The sequence below is a fragment of the Diceros bicornis genome, chromosome 16, assembly GCF_020826845.1.
Source record: "Diceros bicornis minor isolate mBicDic1 chromosome 16, mDicBic1.mat.cur, whole genome shotgun sequence".
NCBI classification, from domain to species: Eukaryota; Metazoa; Chordata; class Mammalia; order Perissodactyla; family Rhinocerotidae; genus Diceros; species Diceros bicornis.
Window position 1 is genome coordinate 17,005,821 of NC_080755.1, and position 14,611 is coordinate 17,020,431.

Consider the following 14,611-nt stretch of genomic DNA (forward strand, 5'->3'; position numbering starts at 1 on the left):
ACCCCAGGAGGAAACGTTCGTCTACCTTAATCATCCCAGGGCCAGGTACCAGACAACTAGGCACCACCCCTGCAGCTTAGAGTCCACCGAAATTATTCACACTAGCCAGTCCTAAACTGTTTATCCTGTGCTGCCTTGCCTTTTCCACAGAAACTCCAAAAAAGACTGTGGTGTAGGCTCTCCCCCTGCTCCTGCCCCTTCTGCCTCTTGATCGACTGATGCTAGTGCTTCCCCAGGTGGCCCTGCATGGTGTGCTGTGCCTTCTGTCTCTAGGACCTGTGAATATAATAAATTTGTCTTCCTGAGCCTCTTCTCTGTCTCCTCTTATGGCCACACCTGACACCATCACATAAAAGAACACAGAACACTGCCCTTGTAGCCTGGAAGCATTAATGGTCTTCCAAATGTGCTAGGATCTCGTGTAGAAATAGCATTCCCACTTTACACATCCAATCCATTGAAGGCACTGCTGAAAAAAGAAAGACTCCTAAAATCAACAATTATAGTCTGTTTTAAAAATTAAGTTGTAGCACCTTGTTTCATAGTTCATTAAAGCTAAAGCTGTAAAAAAGGGGCCTGCAATGAAATAATAAATTAGCTCCCCAAAACAGATATTAAAGAATAAGTTCCCAAATAACACATCACTCTTTTCTTGCAGCTTCCATAAACTGAGATAGCTTTTCATATCATTAAGATTTAGCATCTCTACTCGAACACCTATAGAGAACTGCACTGTGGTTCCTTGAAGATGAGGAAAGTACTGACATTAGTGACAGTAACATAGTCTGGAAACTGGTCACCTTTGGGTTGGTGCCCTCAGGGTTAACCTTTTTACATCGGGTCTAATTTTACTGGAAGTTAATATCCCTATGCCACGTAATCTGGAAGAATTTTCAAATGGCTCTTTCATCATTACAAAAAACATGTTTAGATGGATTGATTTGGCCTCAGTGTTTTAAATATTCTTGAATGTTCTGCTTTTTGCTAGGTCTTACCTCGAACAAAGACATATGCGCTATATTGTTCGTAATAGTCTCCCATTCGTACTCGGATTGTGTAGAGGCCTTCATCTTCTTTGTTGAGATGAGAAAATGTCAGTGTTGCTCGATCTCCACTCCAATGTGTTTGCACCCATTTTGATGGAGAAACAGGTTCCCCTAGGGGGAAAAAAAAAAAGTCAGCAAATTAACTGATTTTTTTCTCCATTACTCCCTTCCTCCCTCCCCTCCACTCTGCTCTCTCTCTCATTCTTTTCATTCTTCTTCTTCTATATCAAAAGCTATTTGACTACGAGCCATTCTTTATGTTTATATTGGTAAAAATACTAGACCAGAAGCAAGGGTACCAGGGCCAGACACATAATCTGCAGGGCCTAGCGCAAAATGAAATGGCAAGGGCTCTTGTTAAAAAAGCAGAGAGGGGCCGGCCCCGTGGCGCAAGCAGTTAAGTGTGCGCGCTCCGCTGCGGTGGCCAGGGGTTCGCTGGTTCGGATCCTGGGCACCCACCAACGCACCGCTTGTTAAGCCATGCTGTGGCGGCGTCCCATATAAAGTAGAGGAAGATCGGCACGGATGTTAGCCCAGGGCCAGTCTTCCTCGGTGAAAAAGAGGAGGATTGGCATTGGATGTTAGCTCAGGGTTGGTCTTCCTCACAAAAAAAAACACAAAAAACAAAAAGCAGAGAAAAAAACACAAAGATACAAAATATAAGGCTTTTTCCTCTAAAAATAGTTTATTACTCATAAAATGTAATAGGGATAATACAAATTACAAAAAATAATATTTTCATGCCATAATTTTCTATACAGAAAATAATACTTTATTAATGTGATACCTTGATTTATAATAAGATATTTATCCCTTGCTATTCTACAAATTCAGTTATTGGGTCATCAAATTTATACTTTTAGCAACTTCATTTTAAATCAATATAATTGAAAGCAACATCAGTCACTCTTGTAAATGCAAGATCACAAATGAATTTTGACAATTTGAAAAGGATCTTTCTGCTGATGCAACTATCACTGCAGCTGTTAAGAGTGTTATATAGTTATAGTATATAGTTTTATACTAGATAGTATTATATAATTATGGTATTATAAAGTTAACATTGCGTTAACTTTCTGATAAACTATTTCAAAATAAAAATTTTAGTATATAGAGCTAATGATTCTTGAGGAACAATTTTTCTAAAAAGATTTAACTCTTCATACAAATCAGCTTCATATAAGTCTGAATTTAATTTTAAATATAAATTTACATAATAGAATCTTAATGTTTTCTTTTGCATCCTGTAACTTGTGGAGGTCATACAAGAAACTAAAAATGACTTCGTGATTTGTATATAAGTCAAACATCTATTTATGCATTCTATCACTGTATCTTCAATTATGAGGAAAAATTAATTTAAAAATTATCTTCCTTGTTAATTATTGCTTCATCCAAAGTTTCCTATGAAAATAGTATTCTCTTTCATTGAATGCAACAATCTTTAAACTTAATTTCTATTTCTAAGCCTGTGGATATTTGCTTTGCAATGTTGTGGCAGTTTTCATAACCAGAGATTCCAAACTCTTTGAAGAATTCTAACAACTGCCTTATGTGATTTATTGCAATGTCTATATACACGCTTTTATTTCATAATATTTTACTGACAAAATTTACTGTCTGATTGCCAGCAGTTCCTGTCACGGCACTCAGGCCAGGGAGTTAATATTTGTGCAGATCTCACAAAGATGAGTTCTAGGGATAAACAGACAAGCTGGCCTTCTACTGTGGGTTCCCATGCTGCCCCCACATGGAGCTCCTTCTTTCCTCTAGGGCCACGTCCACCATCAATGCTGCTGCTGCTGCCACTGCTGCCATCACTGGCTTCAAGCTGGGCCCATGTCCTGGTGCCACCCATTACCTTGGGACCTGGTGGTGCCCCAGGCTGCCCCAGGTGTTCACATGCACAACTGAAGTTCAGGCCAACTGCTTACTGAGCATGCTGCCCACTGCCCACCCTGCCAGGGGGCCAATGGGCATGCTCCATTGTCCCACTGGACTTCACTGGACTTCATTTTATTTTACCAAATAAAATTAACTTACAAAATAAGCATATATACAAATTACAAAAGAAAATATATTTTTTGTAATCCTTTCCATATATTACTTGGTGATAAGAAATAATAATCTCCACAAATATATTGTGAAATTTCTGCTACTTCGATATAAGTGTAAAAACATTTTTAACATCTGGTAGGTTATGCCCTCTAATGTCCAGATTCTGCCAGCTCTGATAAACAGATTCGCAGTCTCATAGACATTCATGCTCTGGTGCCAAGCCTGGTCTGTGACCTGCAAATAAGAACGTAAGTGAGAATTCCTTATAAAGGCTCACCATTTCTGTACCACTGGATCTCTGGCTGGAAATGTTTAATTTCAGGAGTGATAACAACACGGCAGCCTAGACTCATCGTCTCGCCCTCTCTCCCAAAAGACACATCAAACTTCTCATCAAAGTGGATCTCAAACTTGGACGCATAACCATAAGGGGTCACAGCAACTGGGTACAACAAAAACAAACGTCAGTAATTTATTTTTTCTCATCAAAGAGACGCAGCATTTTAATAAGCACAAGCAGAAAGCAGTCACAACAAAGACCAATCAGATGATTTATCTGGGCAAAAATTAAGTCGCATAAAAGAAATGCATAGCACCTTCACATATATCATTACGTGAAACGAAAATTCTGTGTATGGAAATTCTTCATTGGTCAGGTAAGCTAATTGCTTATTTTTACTATTATAATTAATAGAATTTAAAAGATCCGGTTTAATGCCTTACATAAAATATAAATTAATACCACATCTAGCTTAGACTTAAATAGTTAGCTGCAATATATGTACTTTTTAATTTTAGATTCTAAGTTCATTTAAACTCTACTATTTGTATTCTTGGGACAAATAGCCATATCAATTACTCATAAAAATAGAGTTTTTCAGTAAGTTGCTTTAGTTTCTTTAATGATCTGAGTAAAAAACACATAAGAAATGTCAATGGGAGAAAACTGAAAAGCCTAAAATATTGTAACTTTGAAAATAATTTTCTTAGAAATATCTTATTTATAGATTGAGTAAATGCCTGCATCATAAACTCTCCCATGTTTTATTTTCTCTTTTCTCAAAGGAGGGGGCTTGGGAAGATAATGCCTATTTATTGATGAGTTATTACATCCTGGCACTTTACATTTGACATGTCATCTAATCCTTGCAATAACTCCATGGTACAAATATTAGTTTTTCCTCTCTTTCAGATAGGGATATAGAAGTTCACAAATATAATATACAGCTAGTGCCCAAGTTTCAAAGGTATCATGTACGAAATTGAAATTCAAACTCATAACTGCCCAACTTTAAAACTTAGGCCCTTTCTCTCATATTTCATCTCTCTTCCTAAGACCTCTTAGTATTAACTTGAAAATGCAAGATAACATTTATTGAGTTCAACTTGTACCAAGTATTCCAAGCATTCAATATTTAGTAACCCAATTAAGCCTCACAATAACCGTATCAGATAAGTACCATTATTATCTCTTTTCTATAGATGAAGAAACAGCAGCAGAGGGAGGCTAGATCACAGCCCACATTCATCCTACACAGCCAGAATTTACACTGGCCAGCTGTGTCTGGAACCTGTGCTCTCAACTGATACATTGTGTTGCCTTGAATTCATGCGTGCCCAGGGAACCACTAACCAACAGTGAAATAACTTCTCTTTGAAGCGTGTGTCTCATCTGCCCCACTTCTATATGATGATGTTCCCCTGAGACCAAAAAGCAAAATGATTTGATCAGATCTTGCTGATTGGGAGGCTGGTTCCAAAACTGCCTTATGGAATAGAGATAAGGGTTACAAGGAGGGCCTGGTTTAGGTCATGGGTTGGCAAATCTGCGAGCTAAATCTGGACGGCCTCCCGCTTTGTACCATTAAAAATGGTTTTTAAATTTTTCAATGGTTGAAAAAAATCAAAAGAAGAATATTTTTTGATGTGAAAAGTCATAGGAAATTCAAATCTCAATGTTCATAAATAAGGTTTTATGGGAACACAGACATGCTCATTCATTTACCTATCGTCTTTGGCTGCTTTTGCGTTACAGTGGCAGAGTTGAGTGCTGTGACAGAGACTGTATGGCCTGCAAACTTGAACATATTTACAACCTAGTCCTTTACAGAAAATGTTTGCTGACCCCTGGTTTAGAATATGATTTAGAATTAGAAAGACCAGGTTACAAGTCCCTACTCTACCACTGTGTGTGGTCTTGTCCCATTATTTAAAGTCTCTAAACTGTTTCCTTATCTGCATAGCACAGATAAAAAGGCACCTATTTTGTAAGATTTGGGGGAGCATTAAATGAATCAATGCATATAAAAAATGTCTTAGCATAGTGTCTGGCACAACTGATCAATACATATTAACTATTAGAACAGAACCAAGGGCAGGGAGCTTTATCTATGATATTTACTTGCATATTCCAAGTACCTAAACCAGTACCTAGCACATGGTAGGTGCTCAATAAATATTAGTCAAATGAATGAATAAGAGCCCTCCGCCGTCTACGTTGAGAGCAACTGCACTCAATTCAGGGGTCAGTCAGAGAAGCTCTGAAAGATTAAGGAGTAAGGTTGAGCTGGGCTTTCAGACCCTGGCTTCATGGAGAAGAGGGAAAAGGGAAAAACGTGGCTGATGATGTGGTAGCGGGAATGAGCAGTTCTCACTGAGGACTGTGGAATAATCAATAGGCCAGTCTTGGGGACAGTGGGAGATAAGTCATAGTTTCAGAATTTCCAACTATTCTGTCTCAATATAAATCAAGTGATAAGAGAAGGACATGATCTGGGATGTGTTCCTCCCTCGCTCCCACTCATCATAGCCTCCCACCCATGGGATTGATACTAATGCTTATAATTTGGAGTATTAAAATTAGGAGCCATTCCTTGAAGTCAAAGAAGTAGGTCATCTACAGACGTCAAACCAAGCAGTTAGGTGAAAAACTGACCCATGAGAAAGTGTCTTCATCACCCATTTTCAAAACTATCACTTACTTTTTAATGTTTGGAAGAGAAGAAGTTAGGGTTTGACTACCTTTTTCAGTCTGACCATTGTAAACATCTGATTATTTGAACAACCATAAGAATTTTACTTTTATTGCTTCCCATGAAAAGAAGTTCTGATTTAGATGAAATGATTGAAGCTCACAAATTCACAAATTAGAATGTTTTCTAATTCACTAATCAGAGTATTTTAATAGTTTATTCACTAGCATTTAGATTTTACTTCATAAATTAATGTATTTATTTATTCATTCACTATCAAATACCTACTCTGTGTCAGGAGCTGGGGTTTAGAGATAAAAGGTCCAGCCTTGCCTTCAAGTGGCTCATGGGCCAGTAGGAGAGACACACATACAACAATTAAGAGTGCCCAGTGTGATAGATGCTCTGATGGAGGTGCTGTGGCCTCACCAGGGACACCTAACCCTAACTGGATGGGATGTGGGCGTGGCAGTGGGGGTCAGACATGGGTTTCTCAAGGAGGTGACACTAACCTGGATATTTAAGGATGAGTAAGACTGCTCTGGTACAGTCTAGACTTGTGTGTGTATGTGTGTGTGTGTGTGTGTGTGTGTGTATTTGATACACTCTGCCTAGGTTTGTGTAATGGTCATTCTCAGTTTAACACAGAAAGACTTAAAAACATTTGCCATTTTAGCCCAGCACATCTGCGCTTTTATAAAGCTAGAACAAAGCAACTATATTCAGAAAGAAAATAGTAACCACAGAATCTAAAAAAATAAAACTAACCATAGATAGCTATTGTACACATACTAGTATATTACATATATTATGCATATATTACAATATATATTATGCATTTATTTCAGCATTATAAAATAGCTTTATTATGCTGTATTTTAAATATAGATAACTTTTTAAACTTACAGCTGAGGGGTATGGTAGAAGCCCCAGCACGGAAGTGAGTCTCATCCAACTCTCCCTTATATCCTAGAAAAGAAATCAGAAATGCATGTGAACTGTTTCATGGTCTACTTGTTAACAATGAGAAGAATTAAAAAAAAAATACATTTGAATAAAACAAGTCCAGCAAACCTACTCTTTACCACAACGGAAGCATATGCTGAAAGCTCTCCTTTAACATTCATCACCGAGGCCCGGTACTGAGCGGTGTCCTCAAAGTCACATCTGAAAGAACGAATGGAAATGAGGGGCTGTCTCAGTGACACTCCTTCTAATTGCTAGCTGTTCCATCAAGGATCTCTTCACTAACACAGCACACTGCAAATCATTGGCTAACATATGGCTCTTTGGGACTCTTGATGAAACTACTGTCTGTCTCTGATCTAGCTTCCCGTGGGATTTTGTATAGTCCAAGAGATCTACTGCAATTTCAGGCCAGTGGCACAGAATAGGAGGAGGACATCTGTTGTCCGTTGTGACCTTAGCCGGAGTTTATTTTAAATGTCAAAAAAAGTCAACAAAGTGCCAAGCACATAAAGTACAGTGTGAACAGCAAAATTTAGACCCATGAAAAACCGGTCTAAATTAGTACTGGAAGCAGAAAATGTCTGGCCGTGTACCTTTGTAGCAGGTAACCCGGAGCACCCTGGAGGCATGGCCTCCCAACTGGCCTCCCTCAGAGTGAGTATGGGGGCAATGGAGAGACAGAGAAGAAAAGAAACAGCGTCTCCTTATAGACTCCCACAGCCTCTCTGAGCCACAAACCAGAGCCAGGTTGGTCTAATGTATGGTTCTGTGTTCTAGCCTCAAAATACAAATAAGTTATTTATCCCTCGATTCTACTAAGGTTCAGGCCACACTTGGAGTTTTAGCCCACAGCACAACATAAGAAGCACCATTTGGAAGTTTCTCTGACTTATAATACAGAAATTGGGATGTCTTTAATAATGGAGTCAGGGAGAGAATGATCTTCACCGCTGCCTCAGTAGAACTACCAATTGGAAGAAATGATGTGACTTTAGGTGGGAGTGAGTGCTTGGTGAACATCACAGGGTCCCAGTGTTCTGCCTGAAGCCCAGCATCACTTGTGCCAGATGCTCTGATCTGAGAAGGCTATAAATCTCTTGAGATCAGAATGATGTAATTTTTACTTTAACATCTCAGCATGTCATGGTTTTATGTGAACTTAAAATGGTGGATGCTTGTTTAACTTTTTTATACACACATATATGGGCTTGGGTTTAAAAACCATATTAGGAAACATGATAAACTTTTGAGGACTTGGAAATTTTGATGTAGGGTCTGCTTTCCAATTTTGCTTTAAAAACATCCCAATGTTTGGCTCTGCCTCCATTTACAGGTTGATAGGGTGGGCACATAGTTTCCCACAGCTCCTGGTGAGCTGAAGGAAGGAACAACTTCTCCTAGTCCAGTCTACTTTCAATGCCACTCACCCCAATCTCCATGGCTTTTAATGATTAAAGGCAAAAGAGGATGATGATGATGTTGATTTGGAACTCTGAAAGGATAACTGAATATAAATGCCTATTTATGTAACTTATTTTCTTACTAATGTCTAAGCAAAACTCTTGAGTATATAAAAGGATAAACCAAAAGATACAAATTAATTTTTTCTGCATCATCTTTGACTAAACTCAAACATAAGATCACTTTGGAAGGTAACGTGGGCTTGGTAAGAATGAGTCACAAGTATCACTCTTAGGTTGCACCAAGGGAAGCAAGGTATGGGAACATCCCCCACTCTGATCAGGCTGCATTGGGAAGAAGCAGGGAGAGCAGTTATTAACTGGAGCAATGAAGCACCTCCCTGAGCGACTGTTGGGCAATACACACGGACCCTAATGTCCTCTTACGCGATAATCTCCAGAGTATGCACTCCATATCGACTTTCAATAACATACTTTCCAGGGTTTGCATGGACGTCTATTGGCACCTGGTTTTTATACCTGTGAGACAATGGAAACAAGGTGAAATAAGTTGAAGTGTAAATAGCCTCATAATTAAAAGCACACATACACGCAGACACAATTCTTGTTCTTGAAGGAACACCTGTAAACACAGCACTGAGGTTAGCAGTTCAATAAATGCAAATCCACAGTTGGTTAAATAAAATGCACTATAAATACAATAAAACTTCTTGATGAACATGCTTTCCTCTCCTCCATCATAAAATTACATTTAAGAAGTTCACCATTCACAACAATGTAGTTGAATCTTGCATACATAATGTTGAGTGAAAAGAGCCAGACACAAAAGAGTACATAATATAATAATCGCTTTTATATAAAGTACAAAACCAGAAAAGACCAATTAATGCTGTTAGAAGTCAGCAGAGTGACTTCCCCGCCGGAGGGGCATGCAGCAAGTGTCTTGGGTGCTGATAATGTTTGGTTTCTTGATTTGAGTGCTGGTTACATGGTGTGTGCAGTCTACAAAAATTCATCAAAGCTCTACATTTATATATAATATGCACTTCTTTGTGTCTATGTTGTAGTTCAATAAAAGATCTAAAAACGAAAAAGAAAAACTTGACCATTGTTGACACAACAGAGAGGAAGGCTTTGTGTTGGAGGTTTTATTGTTGACTGTGCAGGATGAAAGCAACATTCTTCCTACTAACATTCTTGCACATTGTTAAAAACAATGTCATGGTATTGAAAGTTCCTTATATTTAAGTCTTTAATTCTGTCATAAGCAAGCATGGCTCTTAGCTTGGAAGAACATAAAATGTCAATCACCAAAGAAAACTTCTGAGAAATAAAAGCTGAACGATTCCCTTTTTCCGACTGTCCCATCCCTAGTTAAGCCTCTCAGCCCTGAGAGGGTGGGGCTACATGGAGAGGCAGCTTCTGAGACACTGTCTCCCGACTCTGGACGTAGCACCTTGATTCTTCACCACCTCCTCGTGTTCTCAATAGCCAGTGGCTATGGTGCCAGACCAGGCTTTTCTGCTTAAGCCATTGTCCGCCTGAAAGAGCAGCTGGATTTCATTTGTCTCCCTTTCAGACAGCCCACTTCATGTGCACAGATGATGTAAATAACACTAATAACCACAACAGACACAGAGAATTTACTATGAGCCAGGCAAGGTTCTGAGTGCTTTATGTATAGACTGGTAAATTCAATCCCTCAACAACCGCATGAGGTAGTACTACTTTTAACATCACTTTCCAGATGAAGAAACCAACACCTGGAGAGGTTAAGTAACGTGCCCCAGCTCATACAGCTAGAATAGCAGAGCTGGGATTTGAACCCAGGCAGTCTGGCTCCTGACAACATGTGATGCTTCCATTTTCCAATTATTCTCTATTTAGCTGCATTTTAGGTCTTCACACTTCTGGAAATGGTTATAAGGAGGTTTGAGAGCAGGGAAAGTGGTGGAAAGAAAGAGAAAGGGAATAATCTTCAGTCAGTTCCTTCCTCTCCCCAATACACAGACTCACACACATACACGCCCCATGTCCCTAAAAACACATATTCATTTTCTAAACTTTTTAAAATGTGGGGCCGGCCCCGTGGCATAGTGGTTAAGTGCGTGCGCTCCACTTTGGTGGCCCGGGGTTCGCAGGTTCTGATCCCGGGCGTGCATCGATGCACTGCTTGTCAAGCCATGCTGTGGCGGTGTCCCGTATAAAGTAGAGGAAGATGGGCACGGATGTTAGCCCAGGGCCAATCTTCCTCAGCAAAAAAAAAAAGAAGAGGACTGGCATCGGATGTTAGCTCAGGGCTGATCTTCCTCACACACACAGAAAAAATAAATAAATAAATAAAATGTATCATTCTCCTTCTCCACCTAGCAAAATCCCAACTCATCCTTCAAGGTTCAGATCAAATGCCACTTCCTCAATAAACTCCTCCCTGAAATCCCACATAATATTAATTGTTCCTGTCTGTCTGTATCGGTGTTACTTTGTTCAAGTTGCAAGATACAACATTTATCAAATTATGGTTGGATATGTGTCTCTTCTACTAAGCTGTCAGTGCCTTAATGATGAGGATTGTGTCTGATCCATAGTTACTTCTATTCCCACTCTTAAGGAAGCACGAGTCATAAGCAAATATTAGGCAATCAGTGTTTATTAAATTGGATTGAAAGGAATTATTGTGTGACACAATACATTAATTGTAGCTTCATAATTTTTGGTGGAAGGAACAGAGTTCTGACAAACACATACTTCACAATATGGATAATTTAAAGTAAGTGCATACAAAGAAAGTAAGCTGAGGCTCTTTGCGTCTGGGTTCCCTCAGATGTGAAATGAAAAGTTTGGACTCATAAGAATTGCAGCTGTTTGGCAGGTGGGCCTTCTACCTCACCCATGGAAGACACTGCTAGCTGTTTCCTGCCAGCCCAGAAGTGGCCACAGACAACTATCTCACCACAGGGCTCCAGGCAGACAGGACTATTTGATCAGAGATGGCCTGTAATAAGAAACATCCTGGCTGTTCCTAATTTTGAACATTCCTTGTTTTGATGAAGGACAGGGTAGAACATGTTAATCAGCATGTTCTTCTGAATAAATTGGTGTAGGTAATTTCACACTTGACTCAGAAGCTCCCTCTTGCTGAGGTTTTTCATGTGCTGGGGTGTTTTCAGTAGTTCCTTTTAGCATAAGAAGAGAAATATGATACCAAAAGCTGTGGCATGTGCTACTTGACCAAACGGCTGAGTGACACTCAATTTGGCTTCTGAGCAAAAATGTTGTTCATATCTCTGTGAAGTTTGAGTTAACACAGTATTTTGCAGAGGCCAGCCCTGTGGCATGTGGTTAAGTTTGGCGCACTCCACTTTGGCAGCCCGGTTTCGCAGGTTTGGATCCAGGGCATGGACCTACACCACTCGTCAGCCACGCTGTGATAGCGACCCACATACAAAATAGAGGAATATTGGCACAGATATTAGCTCAGGGCAAATCTTCCTCAGAAAAAAAACAAAAACAAAAAACAGTATTTTGCAGCTCCCAGGGTTGTTTCACCTTCCTTGCTCTCTATTACTATCCGACTTAGTACCTTAATGCCTTTCTCCCAGCTAAATACCCATGACTTTTCTAATGTGACCACCTGGCATATGAAATCGGTTTAAAATACACACACACACACGACACACAACACACAATACTTTGAGGAGCTTCTAGTCTTTTCTCTGGAACTCCAGATGTCAGTGTAAGAAATGCCTGTTTTAAAGCAGCAGACAGGGATTAAGTTAGAAAGTGATTCAATTCTATTCTCCCAGGAATTCACCTAGGCATTCAGGTTTGGGATTGCTTGAGATTGGCTGTCTTCAGCATTAGGGAAGAAAAGAATGATTTTTTGGCCTGTTGTGTATATGCTTCACAGTGCGTTATTTCTGGAAAGTGAAATTCCAAACTGGCCAGTCATTGACTCATTTTGGAAAGTAATCTACACCCTGAGATTATTTGTCAAAAGGTTTCTGGAATTCTTGTGAATATTCAGATGTACAACATTTTCCTTATCATTTTCATGTAGAGTCTATGAACTATTAGTTAATGAGCTTCCATTATACTATAAGTATTTCTAGAATAATACTCTTCATTTATGTGTGTAAAACACACACTTAATTCCCCCAAACAAATGTCTGTTTGGATATTGGGCTGACTTTGATAACAAGGGGTTACAGTGAAAGCTCTGCAGCAGTGTAAAGCATGGTCAAGCAAAAAAGCTTCACCGAAATTCTTTTCTATCAATAAATAATGCAAGCCAGAGTGAATCCCACCACAAATGTGATTGCTGCTTAGAATCCAACCTTGTGTTTTGAATAAACAGCTGTTATTCACTTTAAAAACCAATTAGCTGAGAGATCTATCCAATTAGGATAGATTTGGGGCATAAATAAACAAGAAAAATTTTAAAACTCCAAACCGTTCTGTTGGGAAGTAATTATAAATTATAAATAATTTTTAACTGTCTTAAGTGTAGATTGTTTTGCTAAGATAATATGGTAGTAACTGCTAAGTTTAAATACATTGTAAAGAACTCTAATCTTGTAAACAAATTCAATACATTCTATCACGGAATTCATAAATTCTTGTAATTTGCAAAAATAGAATAAAACTTTTCCAAATATCCAGAATCTTCCTAAGATACATTTCTCGTACTATTTTATTTCCAGGTTTTGAATTATTATCATGCCTAATGACAAATTTCTTTAAGTGTCTATTTGACAGTGACTTTAGGGGCAATGTGAAGAATTCCAAACATGTATTTTAAGTGTGTCCTTTGAGGATCTAGCCCAGTATCCATATATAGATCTGAAAACACAGATGTTGAGTGAGTGAATACCAATACATTACTCCAGTAAGTTTGTGAATCTCCCTGCAGATTACAATCCAGATTTCCATTGACAAAATTGATCTAGACTTTGGGCTAGAAATCCAATTAAATCTGGCTCTTCAAAAAAAAAAAGTGTAAAATTAACTCTGCTTTCTCCTTCTTTTAAAGAGAACTTTTCTCTCCTATTTTGTATAATTTTAAAAATTTGACCAGGCAATACATTTATATGGTCCAAGAACCAGAAAGTGTGAGGGTGCACAGGGAACAGTCCTCTTCCTCAAACTTGTCTGCTTTCTACCCAGCTCCTCCCCACAATTAACCACTCTCCTTAGATTCTGACACATCCTTCAAGAGTTTCTTCAGGCAAGTAAAACAAAAACAATTTTTTCCCTCCTCCTTTAAATCAAGATATAGCCTATTATACAAGTTATTATATAAATATGGCCTATTAAGTAAAACAACTTTGGTTTTTTTCACCACATATATATTTTTCCTTCTATGTAGACAGAGCTCCCCCTCAGGACGGCCAGCTTCCTTGTGGTGGTGCAGCAGTGTTCTCTGCAATGAAACTGGACCCAATGCCTAAACAGGCTTCCTTTTTCTCTCGAAGTGAGTTGGGAATAAGATGGCGCTCCTCAGCGTCTTTGCACCTGGCCATGATGAGTGATGTGTGCCCCTGTCATTTAGCACTCTCTGGGTCACCTCTAGATTCCATTTAGATAGATTTGGTCAGTAAGTGCGATAGGCCAAAGAGCAGCTGTTGCGTGTTCATATCATTTGTTAGACCTCAGGGACTTCCATGACCTAAGGGTGCCTAGTGGAAACTTTGAGCCAAACCCACTATGGAAAGGTCTCTAAGGGAGCCAGGCCCCAGGCACACACGCCTAAGGACCCAACTGCTAGAAGTGGAGGCAGCGTCATTGCACGAAGCATCATCACAAACTTATTCCAGTAATTTACCTTCTTCTATTCAGGAAGCTCTTTCCCAATTATTTCTTTCATCCTTGTACTCAGTGTCAGGCCCAGGAAACTGCAGTTGGGTACCAAAAAGGCATAAATGCCAGCAAAGTAATCACCAACAACCTTGGTTCTTGCTTGGGTTGTGGGTTCCCTGCTCCTTGAGGCGGAAGATGCTTACCGAAGATTGCATACTCTGTACCAGCATTGCAAAGTAAATTACAGCTTCATTTAATGGTTATTTTTAAAAAGGCAATACACCCATGAAGGTAGACTCATCCCACAAGAAGTTTATTCCCAGAGGTAGATTTACCTTGAAGCCAA

The 14,611-nt window shown here is 39.1% G+C and overlaps 1 protein-coding gene across 1 annotated transcript in view; it reads right to left on the reverse strand.

Annotated features, from left to right (window-relative positions):
- Positions 1-14,611, reverse strand: part of MYOM1 (myomesin 1) — a 138,018-nt gene that overhangs the window by 82,240 nt on the left and 41,167 nt on the right. Inside the window, 5 exon segments of the mRNA XM_058556881.1 lie at positions 996-1,157; positions 3,382-3,546; positions 6,983-7,045; positions 7,155-7,243; positions 8,893-8,985. Coding sequence (XP_058412864.1) covers positions 996-1,157; positions 3,382-3,546; positions 6,983-7,045; positions 7,155-7,243; positions 8,893-8,985 — 572 coding nt within the window.